At 43.2% G+C, this 21708-nt stretch overlaps 2 protein-coding genes across 2 annotated transcripts in view; one reads left to right on the top strand and one right to left on the bottom strand.

The window, feature by feature from the left end:
- The window catches only part of WDR48 (WD repeat domain 48), a 29466-nt gene extending 19980 nt beyond the window's left edge, over positions 1-9486 (top strand). Inside the window, exons 13-19 of the mRNA XM_068145939.1 lie at positions 197-293; positions 1153-1248; positions 2645-2750; positions 4189-4276; positions 4819-4895; positions 6357-6549; positions 7327-9486. Of these exons, the coding sequence (XP_068002040.1) occupies positions 197-293; positions 1153-1248; positions 2645-2750; positions 4189-4276; positions 4819-4895; positions 6357-6549; positions 7327-7422 (753 nt within the window). The 3' untranslated portion in view covers positions 7423-9486. The remainder of the gene's footprint in view (positions 1-196; positions 294-1152; positions 1249-2644; positions 2751-4188; positions 4277-4818; positions 4896-6356; positions 6550-7326) is intronic.
- A 2088-nt stretch (positions 9487-11574) lies between these two features.
- GORASP1 (golgi reassembly stacking protein 1) lies at positions 11575-19920 on the bottom strand. The gene is made up of 9 exons (XM_068145940.1): positions 19784-19920; positions 18014-18094; positions 17104-17307; positions 16365-16451; positions 15896-16026; positions 15225-15366; positions 14882-15026; positions 14389-14547; positions 11575-13773 (listed from the first exon to the last, which is right to left on the bottom strand). The coding sequence occupies exons 1-9, from the start codon at positions 19844-19846 to the stop codon at positions 13502-13504; spliced, it is 1284 nt and encodes a 427-aa protein (XP_068002041.1). The 5' UTR covers positions 19847-19920; the 3' UTR covers positions 11575-13501.
- Positions 19921-21708: the final 1788 nt, after the last annotated feature.

The raw sequence follows: 21708 nt of genomic DNA, 5'->3' as shown, positions 1-21708 counted from the left end.
CTCTGTTATGTTGAGTTTAAATCTACCAGCACCAACTATTAATTAGTAGAGTTTGGTAAAACAAAGTGTTCTATCATATATTTGGAAAGTCCTTGCATTGTCTTCCCAGCTAAGTATGAACAAAATGAATGTATAGACTCAGTTTAATACAAAACAACTATTGCATTCCTCTTCCCTGGTGCTCTTTATCCAACAGATGTTGACAATTACTTTGGATGAAAGTGACTGCTTTGCAGCCTGGGTGTCAGCAAAGGATGCTGGATTTAGCAGTCCAGATGGTTCTGACCCAAAATGTAAGTTTAACTAATATTAGTGTTTTATTGAGACACAGAAGTAAACCAGAACAAGAGGACACAGTATCAAGCTGTGCCAGGGGAAGTTTAGGCTGGAGGTGAGGAGAAAGTTCTTCCCAGAGAGAGTTGTTAGCCATTGGAATAGCCATTGGAATGTGCTGCCCAGGGAGGTGGTGGAGTCGCCTTCCCTGGAGGTGTTCAAGAGGGGATTGGACGTGGCCCTTGGTGCCATGGTTCGATCATGAGGTCTGTGGTGCCAGGTTGGACTTGATGATCTTTGAGGTCTCTTCCAACCTTGGTGCCATGGTTTAGTCATGAGGTCTGTGGTGCCAGGTTGGACTTGATGATCTTTGAGGTCTCTTCCAACCTTGGTGATTCTGTGAAATCCCAGTGTGTATGTTTCAAAGTATTCCAGTGCATGTACATCAATAGCTGGTTGAATTTTAAGGCTTATTTTCTTGAGACTGAACTCTGCAGAGCATCCTGCAATAAGGATGTTTGGGTAGTTTTCTGGAACATTTCAGTCCTATTCAAGTTCTCTATTTAACTTGGGTGTAAACCAAAGTAATATTCTTACATATTAACAAACCAAACAAGGAGTTGTATTCCTAAACTTGGAACTGTTGCCTAATCCTGAGAATGTGATTGCAAGTGAGTGATCCAACAGTAGTGATTCTAAAATCAGCTTTTTCTGAAAGTTAGCAACATACAGCTCTGAGAGGGTGCCCATAAATAGTTCATCTGGGGAACAGAGGTTCTCAGGCTTTTGGGACAGTGTCCATCTGGGAGTGAAATGCAGAATATTGTGATGCCAGAAGTTTTTGTGTAACTGAAGTTCTACCTCACTGTGTCTTGACAGTAAACCTTGGAGGTCTTCTGCTACAAGCACTTCTGGAATATTGGCCTAGGACACATATCAATCCAATGGATGAAGAAGAAAATGAAATAAATCATGGTTAGTATTTAAGTCTTTTCCTCTTTTAGGACTTTTTCTTACATTCTGTCTGTTTATGTTATTTCTTTTTGTTAATAGATGCAACTTGTCTCTCTGTCTTTCACCTATCATTGTATTTATTGTAAACTGCTCTTTAAAATGCTTTTAAACTTACCTTACACCAAAGTCTGCTGAGTAGCTTTCTTCTGAAAGTATCAGCAAAAAGCTTAAAAACATCAGTCTGTAAAAATAAAAGAGATAAATAGATGATTTTGAAGTGACAGAAACATGATGCCTTAATGAACAACAATTACTGGCAAAACTAAGGCTTGACTTGGAAAAGAAACAGCCCAGATCATGACAGCTGAGAGCTGTAGTTCAGTTATTCAACATTTGCCACTATGCTCTTGCTATCATTCCAGTTTGTTTCTAGGTATTATGAACAGCATAAAATAAAAGACAGATTTATTGGAAAACAGAGTGTTCAGTGGGGTAGGTCTATATAAAAGCAGCTTAGAGTGGTGTTTCCAGGTAATAATGCTAAGTCTAATCAGGCATGAGATAAAAAGCACAGCTATGGATAACATTTGGTCAAAGAAAAGAGACTGTGTAACTCCTAAGTTTGTGGATTACTTTGAAATTAATTCAGCCCAGATGAGAGTCTTGTCTATGACAATGAAGAAATGTCTTTCTGCAGATCAATCTAATTAAGCAAGCTGTAAGTTCAGCAATGCCATGCTATTTTGTGACAAAGGCCGTGCCAAGAGTTAGTTAATTTCTTCTTTCAAAAGTGATTCCATGGAGGGTTGCAGCACTTGGAAGATTTTCCTGGATAGAGTTGCTGATTCTCTTACTTCTGTGTATTGGCAGTCAGCAGCATGAGAGCCAGACAATACATTAAGAAATGTATACATCTCAGGCTTGTGTATTGTTCTGACACTCATGGTGCATTACTTATGTCTGTGGAGTGTTGTGGATTAGTGGGATATTTAGACTATTCACTGCATAATCAGTCTTCAGTTTCCTGTTTTCAAAGTAACAAGAAACTGGAGAAAACTGGTAGTGAGGTTTTGACAGATGAGCTCTCTTTCCTTTTTCTCAAAGGCTTTTAAAATTGGCCTTCCAAAAACCTGTATTGATTGTAGTTAGTCCCATGGTGTTCCTTTTTATACACTTGGTATGTCTTGGAAATCAGGGGGGTTATGAATCTTATGATTTTATTAACAGGAAATACATTAGCTGTAGGTGGATGGACGTGGCACTTGGTGCCATGGTCTAGTCATGAGGTCTGTGGTGACAGGTTGGACTCGATGATCCTTGAGGTCTCTTCCAACCTTGGTGATACTGTGATACTGTATGTGCCCAGTTTCAAGGCCCAGTGCAGTCTCATTGTTTTCTTCTTGTTTTTTTCCACCAGTGAATGGTGAGCAGGAGAACAGAGTCCAGAAGGGGAATGGATATTTCCAAGTGCCACCACATACACCAGTTATTTTTGGTGAGGCTGGAGGACGCACTTTGTTCAGGTATAAAAACACAAGGGCGTAATTTCAGTGACTGTAAATACTCACTTCCTTTATGCAGGCAGAAGTGTTTTCAGAGTGTGATACCTGCACCCATTCTGTACTGAATATTCAAGTCATGCCCTTAACAGGCACCATAAGCAGCTGTTAGTGAAAGTTTTGCATTGTCCAACTGTGTAGGTGAGTTTGAACACCAAAAGGTGTGGTATATTGTTAGTTATATGTCATAGCTTTGAGGTCTTTTGGGGGTGGGGGCATCCTCTTCCTGCAAACTGATTAACTGAACTTCAGTTTAGAAGGAAATTTTGCTGCTTCAGATTCTTGCAGAACTTCTCTTGTGTGTCTGGTGTGCTGGTTTTTGAGCATTAATGACTCAGACAGGAGATCTTGCTCACTAGAGAGTTGGTTTCTGCTCCCAAAATTATAGCTGATGACCCATTAGAAGGTCCTAAGCTCTAGGAGGTTGGAACATGGGTTCTGTGTTGTAATGTGTATATCCTGTGTACCCTTCTGTTTAATTCTACATTGAAAAGCCTAACTGATCACAGTTATATGATCCAGGAGAGACAGTTTAGCAGTGCTGCAAATCAAATGCCAGGCTTTTGAGTGCTTTGAAACATTTGATATTTACTGACAAAGTGGCTTTTAAATTTGAGGGGTGGGAGTTGTCAGATTTGTTGGGTTTGTTTCCCAGGCAGAATAGCTGCCAAAGAGCTATGTAACTTTCAGTCCATGAACTGGTCAGTAAAACAGCTTTGAGAAGTGATGGGTTTTTGTGCAGTATCTATCAATGTATCTACATTGGAGCTGAATATTGACATCCATACTCTACTGGTGGATCTTAAGCTTGTTCTCAAAAGAACACAAAAAAGGTGTCATTGGAGGCTGCAAGCCATGCTTATTGGACCTGAAAGGTAGCTTGCAGGACTCTGTGACAAAATAGTTAATGGGAATTTATTAAATTCTCTGTGGTTTTGTATCAGTATTTTATGTACCACTTCTTAACACTGGCTTTGTCTTTTCCATTTGGTGAGGGGTTAGCAGATGCTTTACAGGCAAAGCTTATTTTTCCCTAGCAGAAAAGAGCTGCTTCATGCCAGGTGCCATTCCCCTTCTCAGAACAGTTTTGTCCTCCAGCACAACACATACACAATGCACAAGCAAAGTTGTTCCAATTTCTCTACGCCACAGTTTATAGTCTCTTGAGATACTTCTTCCTGTTTCTGCTCCAGAGATGCATCTTCTTCTTGCAGCTACTTTTTCTAGTCCTTAACAAAAAAAATCACGTGATCACTTCCCCAATAAGTTTGTTGATGTGAAGAGCCAGCTAACCAAGCTCAAGCTCTCTGCCCCTTAAAAGGGCAGGTCCTCTCCTGAAAGCTTTTTGATGCAGATTACAACAATTGTTTTCATTCACAGAGGTTATTTCTCTGTGCCTTAGGTTATTGTGTCGGGATTCGGGTGGTGAAACGGAGTCTATGCTTCTTAATGAAACTGTGCCACAATGGGTCATTGACATCACTGTGGATGTAAGTATCATCTGTGTGGGTCTGTGTGTTTTGTTGGGCTTTTTAAGGTAAACTACCATTTCTTTAAACTGTAGGGCACATTTTAAAGTTCAGCTCTGTTTGTATTTAAAAGAAGTGCTCACAAGGCCTGTAGTCAAGACAGTTTGAGGTGCTTTGTTCTTTGCTATGTCCATTGAAGGCATTTCCATATTGACAGCGAGTCCTGAGAAAAGGAATTCAAAGCACTCTGCATCCTTGGTGTCCTTTTCTCAGTGTGGAGCTCAGGAACAGAGACTGCTCTGCAATCTTCTGATACTATCTCATTTCCTTTGAAATACATGATAATTTATATTCACAAGCTGGCTGATCTGTGCATCATCTAAATTGAAGCATTTCAGCAGTGTGAGTAATTTGAAAGTTGGCTGTGGTGGTGATGTTGATTAAGAATCTCTCTTGGTTTTTGATAATTAGAAGCTGAACATACTTCACATACCAGCTGGTGGAAGGAGGAGCTGATAAGAGTTTATCCTAAATTAATGCTTTGCAAATTTGTTTCCTCCTAGAAAAATATGCCCAAATTCAATAAGATTCCCTTCTACCTCCAACCTCACTCATCATCAGGGGCAAAAACTCTCAAAAAGTAAGTAATGCATATTTGCCTCTCAGACCTGCAGATAGAGAATTGCAAGCTTTGTGCTTGATGAAATGATGAATTTGCAATGTTTGAGACATTTGCCCATTGAGCCCCTATTACAAGAGGGATATGGACATGCTGGAAGGTGTCCAGAGAAGGGCCACGAGGTTGATCAGAGGGCTGGAGCTCCTCTCCTATGAGGACAGACTGAAGGAGTTGGGGCTGTTCAGTCTGGAGAAAAGAAGGCTCTGAGGTGACCTTATTGTGGCCTTCCAGTGTCTGAAGGGGGCCTACAAGAAGGCTGGGGAGGGACTTCTCAGGATCTCAGGTAGTGATAGGACTAGGGGAAATGGAATGAAGCTGGAGGTGGGGAGATTCAGACTGGACATGAGGAGGAAGTTCTTCCCCATGAGAGTGGTGAAGCCCTGGAATGGGTTGTCCAGGGAGGTGGTTGAGGCCCCATCCCTGGAGGTGTTTAAGCCCAGGCTGGACGAGGCTCTGGCCAGCCTGATCTAGTGTGGGGTGTCCCTGCCCATGGCAGGGGGGTTGGAACTAGATGATCCTTGTGGTCCCTTCCAACCCTGACTGATTCTATGATTTAAGCAGCATTGCTCAGAAGCACTGAATTACACCAGAATACAACAGGCAGTTGCTTAAGTTTATGCTAACAGAATTACACCAGAATACAACAGGCAATTGTTTAAGTTTATGCTAACAGATGTCCAAGAACTAAATGCTGAAATTAAGTATTTCTGTCTGCCTGCTGCATTAACTGGGAGCTGCAGAGGTTAGAAATCAATGCAGGTCCTCAGACAGAAAGTTAGGGTCATAGACACTATGCCTTCCATTTATTTACAACAGTATTTGGTCTTTCCCACAAATGTCTGGTTCCACTTCAAGTCTTATTAGGGTCTCCATATCAGAGACAATTTGTGAAGGAGGGGCTTCAGAGGGGGTTGTTTTGTACTTTGTGGGGAAACTGCTGCTGGTTTTCACTTTAGAATTCTGCTAATGTAGAGAGTGAATAGCATATTCTGACTTCTTTCATTGCTCAATATCCTCTGTCCTCTTAATAATCCTTTTGCTGTTGAACAAATGGAGGTTGTGGACTCTTCATAGAATCATAGAATCATCTAGATCAAGGATCATCTAGTTCCAAGCCCCCTGCCATAGGCAGGGACACCTCACACTAGATCAGGTTGCTCAGAGCCACATCCAGCCTGGCCTTGAAAAACCTCCAGGGATGAGGCTTCTGATTTTTAATTCAGTCTTCTGAATATCTTGGCACTTTCCTGAGTCCCTGTTGTGTGACTCTGTGGATAAATAGCTGTTATCATGTTGTTGTTGATGAACCTGATAATTTACTATTAAACTTCTAAGGTTATCTGTGCACTTTGCTACAGATGAAGATAAATACAGTTTCTCAAGGGTTTTTTTTCCTGCCAAACTTTGCTTACCTTTGTACAGAGATCGATTGTCAGCAAGTGACATGCTTCAGGTGAGAAAAGTGATGGAACACGTGTATGAGAAGATCATTAACTTGGATAACGAGTCTCAGACAACTAGCTCTTCCAATAATGAAAAAGCAGGAGAGCAAGAAAAAGAGGAGGACATTGCTGTGCTAGCAGAGGAGAAGATTGAACTTCTGTGCCAGGACCAGGTAAGTTACTCCACAGGTTTAGACTGCAAGCAAAACCAATGTCTAGCAGTGAATCAGTTATGAATTTCTGAATGCTGAGCTTCACATGGTTCTATATCTATGCCACCAATGATCTGTTGCCTTTAAATGTAAGTAAATGTTTTGACATCATGTTAACTTACTGCTGACACAAGTTCAGACAGCAGCAGACAGCTGGATCACAATGTTTACACAGTATGGCTGTGGAATTGGGACTGACTAGAAGCCTTGATAGGATTACTTACTCACACTCAACAAATAGGCTGAACACGATCCCATAGAGCTCTATTTCTAGCATTTTGGGAGTGTTTTGAATTGCATGTTTCTAGCAGAGTTTAAAATGCATCCAAAATTGTGAATTGTCTAGAAAGTGTAGTAAGTGCATGAAGATCAACTATCCAGGTGGGTGCTAGTAATGTGAAGTTCAGTGGTACATTGCTAAAATCTTTGAGTAATGCCTCAGGTTTACTTGCTAGTTGAAAAATCTGAGCCTTTTCAGAGAGGTTGTGAAGTCTCCTTCACTGGAGACTTTCAAAGCCAGTCTGGATGTGGCTCCTCTGTGACCTGAGCTAGATTGTATGGTCCTGCTCTGGCAGGGGGGTGTGGACTCAATGATCTCTTTGGGTCCCTTCCAACCCCTGACATCCTGTGATCTTTGCCACCAATTCAGCCATACACACAAAGCAGAGTGCTTTACCTCTACATTTCTGTCAGTCTAGCAGATCAGTGGAATAAAAAAAGGGAATTTTTCCTCTTTAGGTTTTGGATCCAAATATGGACCTTCGAACTGTAAAGCACTTCATTTGGAAGAGCGGCGGCGATCTGACGCTTCATTATCGCCAGAAGTCGACGTGAAGGCAGTGCTGCACCCAAATGGTTACTTATTTGCTTGACCATACTGTACTGGTTCCAAGAGTAGTGCTATAGAAGCCCACTGAACCCCTAAGGTAGATGAGACTTCTAATGACTCAGTATGGATGGAAAGTATACATTTAATTGAAGTGACTAATAAATCTGTAATATAGAGGAAAACAAATATCTATATGACTTCAAAGTCTCTCGTAGTCTCAGCCAGTGAGATGGGAAGTCCCCGAGTGGTTCGTGTTGTGTGAGGTGTACAGAGAACAGATGATAATCCAGTGCAGACTTTTGCTTCCTCCTTTTTTGCTCCTTGTTTTTCCACCACATAATATCCTCACCCGCTCGTGCTTGGTAGGAAACTGTCTTGGCCATATTAATCGTTGCGTTCACAGTATCGTTCGGAGCTGCACACAAGCTGTTTTTCAGGACATTCCATTCATAAAGTTCCTGCAGTGATTTCTCACAGGTTCCTTTCTGCCACATAAGAGAAATTTGGAGAAGAAACCCAACAGCAAGCAGACCCTTTGTGAATGAATCAGCCCATTTAATCGCAAAGGAAGGGGTAGCGTTAGAAACATGGCAATATGCAAACGAGAACACTAGTTAAGTATTGTAGCAGGGTCAGTCCGGTGATGCTGTGCATCATGACAGAGTGAACATGCTTTGCAGCAGTTAAAGAGAGCTTGCTTGCTTGGTTGGTTTTAGATACACACACGACTCCTTCCTGCACTGTGCCCTTAGGTGTTCGAAAGGCACACTAGTTTGATTTTTGGTGACCGGGCTCCAAAATGACATTGACATAGTGTCCAAGCTTCAGACCATTCTGAAAATACCTTCTTCTGTGTCATGTTGAAAAACCTTACAAACTTCTCAGCAGCTTTCACATCCATGATACCAAAACACTTAGCTCTTCTTTTCCAACGTTTTGTACGCAGTTATTCTTTTGTTACAGACTGAGGTGGATCTTCTTTACACCGCTCTTTCTAAAACTCTGTGACTGTCATAGACTCATAATAGTCTTTTATAGAGCTTAACTTATTGGGGGGGGGGAGGGGATAAAGGCATTTTGGCTTTTCAGGAGATAAAGGTGGGGCTGTCCCAGAAACCCATTTGTAGCCAGAACATACTACAAATTCCTCCTAAACCAATGGTGTAAAAATGACTCTTGTACGAAGCAGAAGCACAAGTGCCTTCACAGGGCAGTATATTACTCGAGTTTCTTCAGGAGACATATGCTCTTGCCCTTCCTGGATCTTGCTATCAAGATTTAGGTTGAGGCCTAAAGGAATTCCCAATAAATTGTATTACTGGGATTGTTATTGGTCAAACAAAAAAAAAATAAAAGGAAAATATTTTTCATCCTATTTTATTTAAGAAGAAAAGAAGTCAGATCATTACCTTCTGCACTCTTGAACCCAGCTACACAAACTCATGGCTTCAACAGAAAGCGTGGCTCAGAACTAAGCTGGCCTGTCTTCTCCCTGTCAATTTTGAGTCATTTTCAGTTTCTAAGCCCCATTTCTGTGTATTGCTCAGTTTGACACAGCTGTGCCCCAGCTGCACGTTTGTATTGGTATTTGTGACTGAAACAGTTAACCAGGACTGTAACTTTTAGTGAGACATTGTTCTGACTTGTATTTATTAATAGCAAGGGTCTACACTTGTTTCAATAGGCATTGGTTGGTTGGTTTTGTTCTGGTTGTCCTGCTGTCCCATTGTGTACATTGGAATTGCTCCCAGTAACTTTGTTTGAAATCAGTCAAGGTTGGAAATTGTCTTTTTTCTTCTTTTATTTTCTTTTCTTCCTTTTCTTTTTTTCCTTTCTTCTTTCCTTTTCTTTTTTTCCTTTCTTCTTTCCTTTTCTTATTTTTCTTTCTTTTTTCCTTTTCTTTTCCCCCCCCTTTTCTTTTACCCCACCCCCACCCCCTTTCTTTTTTCCTCCTCCTTTCTAACCATCCCAATACACAGTTTCTGGAAAGATTGACAAAAGAGTCTGCAATGCCAGAAGGGTAAATGATGTTTCACAGTTGTATAGAATAAAAGGCTTTAGTTAAAATATTTCCCAGTTGTTTTGTCTCTTGGTTCAATGATGCCATTCGAGAGCCTGGACCGTTGCCACCTGATGGTTGTTCCACAAAGGACTGCAACGTCCTTTGAAGCATCAAGTAACAGAATGGCTGAAGAAGGGGCAGTGCCTGCACAAAATGCCTGAAAGATGATCTTATTACATGGTTGGATATAAAACTGAGCAGGGATTCAGGCCTTCAAATAGATGCTCTGAGATACTTTTGAGGTGGAGAATGTGCTCAAGCCATGGCGTTTGCATGGGCAGTGCCTGCTTTTGTACTGTGGAAATACTCTCTGCTAACACCCATGGAGTACATAAGACAGCCCTGCTGCAAATGACTTGTGCCAGCTGGCACTCAGTTTTCTGGCTGTGGCAGGGTTATAGCCCCGTAAGAGACAGATGGAAGGCCAAGAGTGGATTTGCTGACACTGAAAATGCTCAAAGCAGGTGCTGTGGGGCCTGTCAGCTGGGCTGCTCTGAGATGACACAGTAGTTCAGTGACTGAATGTGCTCCTGGTGAGTCTCTGAGCACCCAGCTTGGATGGAGTCTCAGGTGTGAGGATTATTATTTTTTTTTGCTATTCCTTTTTCATTTGTCACCTTTTCTGCAGTTGTGAGGTCTGGAAGTCCTGAAGGCAAGAAGAGGAGGAGAGGCCCCTGCCCAGCATTCAGGGGTTCATATGTGAGTCACAGCTCACTAGGACATTGTAAGCAGAGAGTTCCAGTTTGCCAGAACCAGAGGAAAGGCTGTGGAGTTGTAGAAGGTGGATGAGGTTTTTTTATTTCACAATGAAAAGGAGTTGTAAATCTATTATTTAGTAGAATAACCTGTCCCAAAGAAAGCATTTGTCTGTAACAGGCTTTTTAGTTCCCTCTTCAGTGCCAGGGGAGGGGAGAGAATGTGTTTGCCAGAGGTGAAGGCACAGAGCGACTGAAAACCTTAATCTGGTTTAAATACTCCAGTTTATGGCCAGTACATTGCACCAAGGTATTGCTGTTTCTTTCACTGAGGTCCCTTTTGATTCCAACTCCATCCCTAGAAATTTCTGGAACTTGACATTTAGCATCAGACTTTAAGCACATGACTTTACACTTGTCCTGATCTTAGCCAGGTGGAATTCCCACCCAGCAAGGTAACAGAACTGTTAAAAGCACAGACTTAAATATCAAGTAAGTGATTGACTAAATAGTTTCCTGTACCATGTTCTGAAGGTTTTTGTGGAAGGCAGCTGTATAAACACCATGCAGACCAGAAGTATTGATTAGAGAGTGGGTGGGACATGCCCAGTCTCTGAGGGTACTGTGACACTGTTCTAGCCATCTATTTCTGGGGACTGAGAATGCTAAATTACTTAGAAATGTAATTTAAACCCAACAATTGCTTTGAAATTGCCCTTACAGCAGAACCAATACAAAGTGGTGTTTGCTTAAGGCAAAGAGGGAGGCTGGGTGGACATTAGTGGCGCTGCCCAGGAAATAACAGCAGATTAACACAGATCAAATGCAGCAAGGAAGGTGTAGCTGCTTTCACTTAGAAGCCAGAGGCTCTTTCATATTTGCCCATGTGTGGGGGAATATGAGGGATGGTGAGGGTGATGAAGGGAATGCCAAATTAAAGGCTGCTCCCTGGGAGGCTGCCTCTGCTTTTCATTTCTGCTAATTCATGGTGCCACAGTACGGGAGCACAGGGTGCTGAAACAGCTCAAGTCTCCCACTGCCCCAGTTAGTGCTGTAAGGCTTACTGCTAGGTAAGGTTAAATTCTGAACCCCCAGGCAGCTGGAAATACATCATTCAAGCCCATCACATGTCAGTGGTGTAATTTCTGTGTTGTAGCCTCTCTTCCTGCAGCATTTCTCATTTACAGCTAAGAGGAGTTCAGTGAAGTGTGGCAGCTAGGATGAGCAGCTTCTGAAGGTAACCTAGAGTAGTACAGCAGAAGATTGAGTAAATATCAAGCCTACTGTGAAAGTTGAAGAGGGAAAACAATGTCTTCACTGCCTGAATTTGGTATTTCAACAGTTCTTGCCAGTAGTTGTTCACCCTAAAGACACTAAGTACATTCATTAACACATTCAAGTTCAGTTAACTCGTTTATTACTGTGACATTGGAAATTGAGTATGAGTTGACATTCCCTATTCCCTTTTATGCTCCAGCATCACTTGCATGAGCTACCACCAGCTTCAAACCAGATTAGAAACTGTCTTAAATAAACAACAAAAGCCTAAACAAATCACTCAGATGTCTTAAGTCATCAAGCTCTGAGACCCAACTTACCCCTAGCTTAAGTTACATTTATTGTTAGTGTTTGGCTGCCCACCCCTGCAGCAAGCAGGTGAAGGAAGAGAGGAAATTTATTTTAGCAATATAGGAAAACCAAAACCTGATCACTATTGACAGAGCATTCAGCAGATCAGATTTCAAATCTCTTTTGAACTCCCTGCATTCAGGGTTTAATACATTCTTCTTCAAAGCAAAAGAGACTTGGACCATCCTGGTCAAAGCTCCTGTATTTGATGTGAAAGCGTTATTTGAGACTAACAGCAGAGGTGAAGGAATGTGAAGGACAGATTTTATGTAAGGGTTTACTCTTTTGAAGAGCTCTCTGCCATTGTAACTTCACCTCTACCTTTTTACTGCAGCTGAGCTGTCGAGGGCTCAGCTGTGTGAGCCAGGCTCCCCCTCCTGCATTGTGACTGTGTTTCAGCCTCATCAGTCACTTCACTTGCTTATGTGCATAGAAAACAGGTGGACACAGAGCAAAGCAAAGGAAATTTGGCATTATTGTGTTAAACAAGTATACTCTTCTTTATAGCTTCAACACACACCTAACCTTCTACCTCACTCTCTTTCATTATGAAGAATTCTCACCACAGCAACTGTGCCAGCTATAGTAAAGCTCTTCCAAGTGAGTAGCTTTGAAATTCCATGATAAATCACTGCCCTGAGAGGCATAAAAATACCCATATTTCTTTCATGTTAATTTCATGTTTCCCATTACATTCAGAAACTATTTGAAAGCAAATGCAAACAACTACCAAAAACAACTCCTACAAAAAGCAGCAATGTGTTGCTGCACTAACCTGCTCCATCCCTAAGCCTTAAAATCAAAATGATTTCTATCAAACCACAAATGGGTCAATATAAAAGCATAACTAATTAAAAGCCATTTCTCTGTCACTACAGAAACCAAGACTTCTTCAGCTCCACTGAGAAGGTTCAGCACCCTGAAAACACACGGGCCTGAAACCTTAGTGATACTGAACACTGAAATCAGTTTGCTTTAAATGACCATCATTCCATCCCCACTGGTTGGGGATATTTTTTTAACTGTGAAACCACCCCATGAGCCCCTGAAGAGCTGAAGTGAATCACAGGACACACCAACATGATTTTGCCTTAGCTAGATGCTGCAGCTTCAAACCATATGGTGCTTTACTTCCTGCAAAAGTAGCTGTAGAGAAGATACATGAATCACAGTGACAGAGGAGGGACTGTAAAACAAGAAGAATTAACAGTTTGCAGAGCAGTCAGTAGAAATAAAGATGGCTTAGGGTAGGCAATACCTTAAAAGTCACAGGAACTAATTGAGGTGTACCATTATAAAGCTTTCAAGCAAGCCAAAACCATACATTTCTTTTCAGTGCTATCAATCACACTGAGAAGATCATCATTAAGTGTCACTGTTCAGGCAGGTTGCCTTGATAAATACATTCAGGAGCATTCACAGGCCTGTGAATTCAGGAGCTTGACGTTTTGCCCATCTCCAACCTGTGTCTGCTTTAATTTTCTCCATTCATTCGGTGATTTTGCACAGCATTCAAAGGCTGAACACAGAGCAATCCATTAAACAATGACTGGGCACGACAGCAAGATTGGTGTTTCTTTTATAGTACTGTCTACACTAACAAAATAGAGTAACTGGTAATTCTTTCAAGATCAGAAAAATGTTCCTGGCTGCAGTCTTACAGCACTTGGCAGTCTGTAAACAAAAGCAGCATCCGTTTCACTCGTGCTCTTGTGCTGCTTCTTTCTGTACACTTGCTGCTTCAGCATCTGCTTTCACTGGACTTGTGGTTAATGAGCTCTCAATGCTGTTTAAGAGCAGCTTTGCTTCTGGGTTGTCAGGATCAGTTCCGAGCGTTGGGTTTGAAGAAATCTCATTAGGAAGAGCAAAAGAAGGTAAAGATGGAACTGAAGGCAGGAGGTCATCCAGCTGTTTAACTGAGCCTTCAGAGTGCATGGGTGCATCTTCAGGGTCCAAGGCTGTGGCATTTTCTGGGAAATGGAAATAGTTGGTAAAAAACCCCCAAACTGTCAGGCAAACAGAGACAGCTACCACACGTCTAGGAAAATCAGCTGAATGAGATTCCTCATGCAGGCACCAACCAGGCACACAAGTGTCAAACATGGGCTGTGTCTGCTCAGCTCTCCCCACATCTGATGGTGCAAGCAGGCTTTTCAGAGACCACAACCTATTTGTGCTGCTGTATTTTTATGTTTGATTTCCTGCTGCAACTCAGTCACCCCTCCTTCTAAAAGGGAAAGGCATCCATAATGTGAAGCTTGTTGGCTCTTAATAAACAGGAAAGTCACTATTAAGATGACTGCAATTGTTTTCACAACTGATTTCAGAAATGCCTGCTTTGAAGGGCAGTTTAATTTGGATCATCAACATTTTCATTCAAAGACACAAGACACATTCTATAATCTTATGTAAAAAGCCTATTAGCTTGTGTCCACTTCTACACCTGATTTCTGCTACCAGTCCCCTTCCTGATCTTTTCTTAAAGCTGGCTTACTTCCAAAAAGCACAATCCTGGTGACAGGCAGGAGCTGGTGCCAGTCCAGAAATGAAGTCAGAGGCCTAAAGGAAACCTTGAGCACACTTACCAAAATAAGCAGAAACGTCAGTGCTGCTCTGCATTAACTTCTCAGTGCCTACTGAAGCATCTGCTGCTGGCATGGTGGAGGAGGCAGCTGAAGACATGTTGGGCACACTGGTTAAGTTAGTGAGTTCAGGAAGTGAAATATCAGACATATCTAGAAATCCTGAAGGAGAAAGCAAGTATTACAGTACTGGGTTAGAAACAACACAAAATATCCAGACTGAACTCAGTGAAATTCCCTCCCCACTTAATCCAAATTAATATCACCTAAATGTTAGCCAATGCTGGTGGAAAGACTTCTGCAGAATGTTAACCTCAATCAGGCTCACAGTACCCAAATTCTGCAGCTCTGAAATCCAGGGAAGTCAAAAGGTTCCATGGAAAGCTCCTAATTTAAGTCATTTAACTCATTTAAGTCTCAAACTTGTTGAAGACCTTATTACTTTACTTAGATGTCCTTTAAAGAACTGTTGAAACAAGCACCTAAGAAAATATACCTGGATCCATAACTCTCTGGAGAGGGGGAGGAGGGGAAAGTGAGCTTTCTGGTGAATAACCACTCATTTCTTGATCTGTGGAATGATGCAAGTCCATAACTGCTCCTGAGTTGTCACTCTGAGAAGTAGGTGCCAGTAATGGAGTCTGGAATAACAACAGTAAGAAGGAAGAGCATCTTTTCATATTGAAAGCTTCACCTGAAGATGACCTTCCTATCAAAGCATTCTGCCTCAGTCCCCCAGGTACACCAGTACAGAGAGAATCTACAATGCAGGAACTGAGAGTCAACACCATGATTAGGACTCCAGAGAATACACCAGAGATAGGAACTTTCTTGCATACCTCAGTGTAGCCATTAGTAGAAGGTGCAGGAGTTCCAGCTTCTGGTAAGGGTGAAGGTGGTTTGCTTTCTGGCTTTTTCTTTGATATTACAGCCTGTGTTGGAATTCTGTGCAAATAGCCATAGCCAATGCCACATCCTAAGCTGTACAAGAAAAGTAGGACAAGACTTGAAAAAGAGGTGCTCTTAACAAAGGTAACACATGCTTTAAGCTTTTATTCTTTAGTACAAGAGAAGTGTAAGTCTGTGTTCTGTAGCAATACCCAGCTGCAAGGATCATTTTACTTAAGAGTATTGAAGGAGCACCTAGACAAATAGAGCTCAGCTTTTTCACTTGATTATTTTTATATCTTTACAAGATATAATCTGATCTGATGTGGATTTTGCCATTTAACTGACTATGAGAATGTAGCTAGTGAATCTGCTACCAATGCAGGTTGTGCCATTGGCTGCAACTCAAGCAGGATTAGATCCAGAACATGCAGGATTAGATGCAGAACATGCATAATTCCTAGTTCTGAGCTAATAGTTTTATGGAAGCTGAACAGTTTTGTGTGAGAAGTGTAAGGAAACATGGGTAAATGTGAAAGCAGCAAGCTAGCAATACTACTCTTAAGAGGAGCTCATATCCAGTGAGTGCATGTCATCAGCCAGTGACTGTCAAGATCAGTACCTTCCTTCTCCACCCCAAGCTCCATTGGGAGTCACAACTACCTCTCGAATGGAATCGGCTTCAGTGTTATAAACCATCAGCTTCAGTGGCTTCCCCTCATGGGATTCAATCAGTGAAAAGAAATCCTCTGACTAAACAAAAAACAAGAGTAGTTATTAAACTCAAATGTGTAAGACAAGGAGCTGAAAGCAAAGTTAGGATTTTACATAGTGGCTTACTTTGGTGTGAGATGCTAAAAACCCAGGTACAGACTAAAACTTTGCCAGGGCAGACTGGTCTTTTGGGGCAAGTTTGGCTTCATTGCCACATTACAAGAAGATAATGTTTACCTCATCCATAAAGCATCTGTCATAACCATCAGCTGCCACCCCCAAACACTATGCCCACTGAGTTATGATAAAGCCAAATCCTACAGCAGACACTTGGAAGGCAGGAAGACAACCACTGATTGAAGGCACACACATCCTACCTCCTGAAGAATCTGATCAGATCCAACAATGTAGTCAGTGTTCGGCTGGAGGCCAGCTAGAGCTGCAGGAGATGCAGGTTCAACATCCTGTGAAAAGAATGAGAGGTCTCATCTGCACTTACAGCAGGATAAAACTGCCCCAAGATCAAAGAGCAAAGCTAACTCAAAACCATCAGAACATTTTGTTTATGGGACTAAACAGTACTCCTTGGACAGTCTCCACCTAGGTGTGACATCTTGTAAAACACATTCAGAAAGACAGACCAAGATGCTACCAATTCAAAATGAGACACTGAAGATGTTAAGAAGTTGCATTTATGTAAATAACCAGAAACATAACAGTCTGTCCTATTCAGTTCCACTCCTTCAGCTCTCTTTCTTAAGTTTAATATCATTTTTTGGTGCTTTATGTGACATTAATGTTGACTTAATAAAGTTCATGCAACACAAAGACACCAATGAGGTCAGAATGTTTTTGCTTTTGCCATTGATTCTTCAACTTAATACCAGAAGACCTTCTCCCCATCACACACCATTTGGTCTGGTTGAGACAGAGTTATTTTTCATAGTGACAGGCAAGAGTAATAGTCACCCACTGTTTGTTCCTATCCAAGTAGCTCAGACAAACCTTCAAGGCCATGTTCTTCTCACTGAAACTCTACATACAGGCTACTTCTAAAGATTAGCATTCATATAACCTTGTTGTCAAGTGTATAGAGCTACTGAGGAATTCTCTTACCAAAACATGCCACACATGTTCATTGGCTCCCTGGAAGCTGCAGAACCTCACACTGGCTCCAAGAAGGCCTTGTCCTCCCCACATGTTACTGGGGATCACCTCCACCTCTCTTATCTTCATTGTTTTGATATTATACACCTCCAGCTTCACGACTTTTTCAGCATTTGCCTTCAGCAGATCTTTCAACATATTGTTTTCTTTATTCTGTAAAGCACAGGAAAAGATACATGGTTATTTCTACTTACTCCTCTATGTCATGCCTGTGGCTGAATTTGAGTATGAAGAACCCAAACTGTCAAAGTTTAGGCTTAGTCTTTCATGATCAGCTCCAGCAGTTCCACTCTTTTTTATTAGAAAGAAGTCAGTGCTGTCAGGTCATGTTCCCTGCCACGAGTGTTACTATCACTCTGTTTCATTGCTTACCTTCCTGTTCTTCATAACTGCCATGGAGTAACACCAGCAATGTTAGATCTCAACTATGTAGTCTAACAACAAGCAGCAACATTTTACTTCATGCTCCTGATCCCAGTCCTTCTTTTTCATGCTTTATCAAATGTTGAAACAAGACTGTTCAAACACAGGTTGAGCTCTTACCATTGACTCACTAGCTCAATATTCACCTTGTGGCAGAAAATATGTGTAAATGAGTAATATCATAAACATTGTGTTAATCTGTTACAAAGTTAAGGTGGTTGAAGGCATGAGGTTCTTTCCTCACATCTGGATCCAGCCAGAGAGGAGACTTTGGACACCCCCAAGCTTCACTTTACCTTTCTAATGCCACATGCAACGTCCACTAAGAAAATCTTTCTTTACTGTGACAGCTTTGACCTCTGCTTTTTATCATTACAGTACCCACATTTCATGCAGGAGAGGAAAAAAAACAGCAATACAATCTTTGGAGGCTTACAAGCCTTGTGTGTCCTATGGCAATGATGAAATCAAAGAAAGGTTCCAGTCCTCCTTGCTGAGCTGGAGAGTTTTCCTGAACCTGCAAAACATACATTTTGGGTTTGTTATTACACTGATTGCTACTCACATGAAGTGATAATGTTAAACTTTACACTTGATTCAATATTTACTTTTGAGCTGAGCCACAGATAAGACACCCAGTGGCAGGCCTCGGAAAGCAGTTCACAAGTCTGAACTCATTTTTCTATGACTGCCCAAATGAAGCAGGTTTTGAACCCCACACATGACACAAGTATTGTTATTCAGCGTGCACAGCATGGGATTACTAAATACTGAAGACCCCAAAGAAAGACTTAGTATTCAAACTTCTGCTAGAGGATTTTCTTCCATGCTACTTAACAGCCTGAGCACACTGAGAGTTCCCCATGGCATCACAGCCCTGTTTCTTTTTTTTCCCCACATAAAACCAATTGATATTCAGGTTCCCACAATTTCCAGCACATCAGAAGGGGAACTCTTGAAGGATTGTGCTACAAGCACATGAGAGTGTACCCACTTCAATGTATACTAACAAAGCACTATGAAGGGGAAAGCACTGCAGATGTGCTCAGAGTTTGTACTTTTTCTTAACCTAGGAGCAGAGCTGAACTATATGGATGTTATTATGGAGCTCATGGCACTGTTAGTCAGATGCCTAAAGGACATACAGATTCCCATATGAAGCTGTAAGCTGCCAAACCCCTGCCACACTTGGGTTTTCAAAATGACACCATATCAAAAGTTGCATGAATTCCTGAGGGGATGGGAAATGAGTAATTTTTACTTTTTCTCCTGCAGACTGTAGGTCACCAAAACCATCCTCTGGTACAGCACACTGAGCAGAGTCCTGCACTTAGTATACACAGAGGGGGCATTTCAGGAGCAGCTGTCATGTCTGATGGAGGTAACTCAGCTAAGGAAACTGACATAAGGAGATTACATCACAACACTGGTACCCTGAGCACATCTCCTGATGTTGAGAAACACAAACTGCTGCTGAAGTGGAAAGCAGCATGTGGCCAGCGTTCCATCCTCATTTCAAGGAGGCAAACCACCAACGAAATGAAACACTAACCGAGGCAAGAACTGTTAGCAGCAACACCTCTGCCTGCCATTAAGCTCCCAGATACGCAGTTAAACCGATGTGTGTGCAGACAAGAAGCCAGATGAAGCGGTCATAACAAATTCGCATCCCAGATACAACACCGTGAGACCTAGGTCCGCAGGAAAACACTGGAGCAGGAATTAACTTAGCTCAGGCAGAGCGCTCTAAAGGTCTGCTGAGAGATCAGCCACATCTTCAAGGCAGGGGGATTTGCTTTGCAGAAAGGAGAGAGGGCTACACTACTCTTAAACGATTTCAGATCCCTCGACAGCAGTCCGGCAGCCAGGACACAGAAGGCCGAGGCTTCGAGCCCGGTGAAACCGCTGGGGCAGGCGTGCGGCCGCGCCGGGCGGGTACCCAGCGCCCAGCCGGAGGGCTGCGGGCGCTCCTCCCCTGCCGCCGTGGCAGTTCCCTGAACGGAACCAACAGGTGAAGCACCAGAGAGCCTACAACCCCGCCGCGCCGAGCCCTTCGGCCTCCACGTGTCAAGCTAGGGACTCGTCCTGCCTGGGCCGGAGGGGCAACTGGAGCCCCGTGCCCTGCAGGACCCCACCTCACGCCCGCCGCCCCTCACGGCCCTCCCTCGCTCTCCCCACGCTGCGGGCCCGGCCAGGGCCGCCTCACCCCGTGTACGTGGAAGCCCTCGGCGCCGCCGTCGGGGACCTCGGAGCTCGAGCCCAGCCCCATGCCCACCACGGCGGGACGGGACCAGACGTTCAGGTGGCAGCGGCGGAGGCAGCGGCAGCGAGCATCACGCTCCCGCCACTCCCTCTTGCTGTGCGCGCCGCAGGCCTGAGCAAGCGAGCACCGAGAGCAGCTCCCGAGCGCGGCGGAGAGAGCCGGGATCTGCGCTCCTCTCCTCTGCCTGCCGGCCTGCGGGCGCGTGACGCGTGACGCCCCCAGCGACGGCGGTGCCGCCGGGGGCGGACCGGGAGGGCGGTGCGGGAGCGGCGCTGCGGGGAGGGTTTGGGGGCTGCTGGGCGTGAGTGGGCAACGTGCGATCGCAGCCCTGAAGACCGACCGTATCCTGGACTGCATCCTCAGCAGCGTGGGCAGCAGGCAGAGGGAAGGAGAATTTTTCTACACTCGACGTGGTGAAACACGAGCACAGGTTGCTCAGAGAGGTGGTGGAGGTTTCATCCCTGGAAATACTCCAGGTCGGGTTGGATGGGGCACTGAGCAACTTGCTCTCCCCTCATGGTACCCTTGTGCTTGAAATGCCCGGACCTGCTTGGCATTTGGTACGGGGATCAGGATGCTGCCTGCAAAGCATCAGGATGCTGCCTGCTAAGCATCAGGATGCTGCCTGCTAAGCATCAGCATGCAGCTGAATGGCAGTTTGGGTCCAAGGGCGCAAGGAGGTGGTGGAGTCGCCGTCATTGGAGGTGTTCAGGAGGAGACTTGATGGGGTACTTGATGCCATGGGTTAGCTGTTTGGGTGGGTTGGATTGGTTGATGGGTTGGACACGATGATCTTGAAGGTCTCTTCCAACCTGGTTTGGTTTATTCTAAATAAAGGTTATTCTAAATAAAGGTTTCAGAGCCTTTTTTTCCACACATATTTCTACAGATCTCTGGAAAAGAAAAAAGGGGGAAAAAAGTTCTTATTCTAAGAGCCTTTTAAAAATTATACTTCGGTGAATAAAATCCAGAAAGAGATCATTGTGGTTTTTACCAGCACCTACTTCACACATTTGGAAAGAGCAAATGTTTCTGCCTTGTGCCTCCCTGTAGACATGAATTGTGTTCAAGAAAATTGTTTCCACCAGCTGAGACAATTTGCAGTGTTAGAGCTGGGGAAGCAAATTAATGGTCCGGTGTTGGCTAGTTTTTCAAGGCACAGGTGGCCTTGGGTATAGGTAATGGCTAAGAAATTGGGATACCTCCTTTCCCCTGAAATTTCATGTCTGCTCTGCTCTGTTTTACTCTAGGGTGAATTCTCTTGATTCTGCCTTTTAACTTCTGAGGGAGCTGGGGTTGCTCAGCCTGGAGAAGAGGAGGCTCAGGGGAGACCTTACTGCTGTCTACAACTGTGTGAAGGGAGGTTACAGCCAGGTGGGGATTGGTCTCGTCTCCCAGGCAACCAGCACCAGAACAAGAGGACACAGTCTCAAGCTGCACCAGGGGAGGTTTAGGCTGGATGATAGGAAGAAGTTCTTCACAGAAAGAGTGATTGGCCATTGGAAAGGGCTGCCCAGGATGGTGGTAGAGTCACCATCACTGGAGATGTTTAGGAAGAGACTGGATGGGGTGCTTGGTGCCATGGTTTAGCTGATTAGATAGTGTTGGATGATAGGTTGGACTCAATCTCAAAGGTTTCTTCCAACCTGGTTAATTCTATTTTATTCTTAATGGAAAAGTTCAGAAAGTTTTCAAAGTAGCAGTAATAATTTGAAGCATTATTGTATTCATAAAGTGCCAGGTTTATTTCCTTTGTAATTCCTTTCCAGTATAAAAGCATCCATTTCAATAAAACTCCCTGGTAATTACTGCTCTCACCTCTGAAATTTTTGCAGAGGATCAATGCTCATGACCTCTGTGGTTCAAGA

This window comes from Melanerpes formicivorus, unplaced genomic scaffold, assembly GCF_026170545.1.
Source record: "Melanerpes formicivorus ecotype bairdi unplaced genomic scaffold, bMelFor1.0.p_v2 SCAF_13, whole genome shotgun sequence".
Classification (NCBI taxonomy): domain Eukaryota; kingdom Metazoa; phylum Chordata; class Aves; order Piciformes; family Picidae; genus Melanerpes; species Melanerpes formicivorus.
Note: the sequence above shows the minus strand (reverse complement) of the source record. Positions and strands in the feature narration are given on the sequence as shown.

Bases quoted from the DNA above. Each gene is read 5' to 3' on its own strand.
- GORASP1 (XM_068145940.1), bottom strand. From the start codon at position 19,846: ATGGGGCTGGGCTCGAGCTCCGAGGTCCCCGACGGCGGCGCCGAGGGC. The intron at 16,027-16,364 runs GTAGGATGTGTG...TTTTTTGTTTAG, and splicing joins CTGATCAGATTCTTCAGGAG to TCAGAGGATTTCTTTTCACT. The intron at 13,774-14,388 runs GTAAGTGTGCTC...TCCATTTCCCAG, and splicing joins TGACGTTTCTGCTTATTTTG to AAAATGCCACAGCCTTGGAC.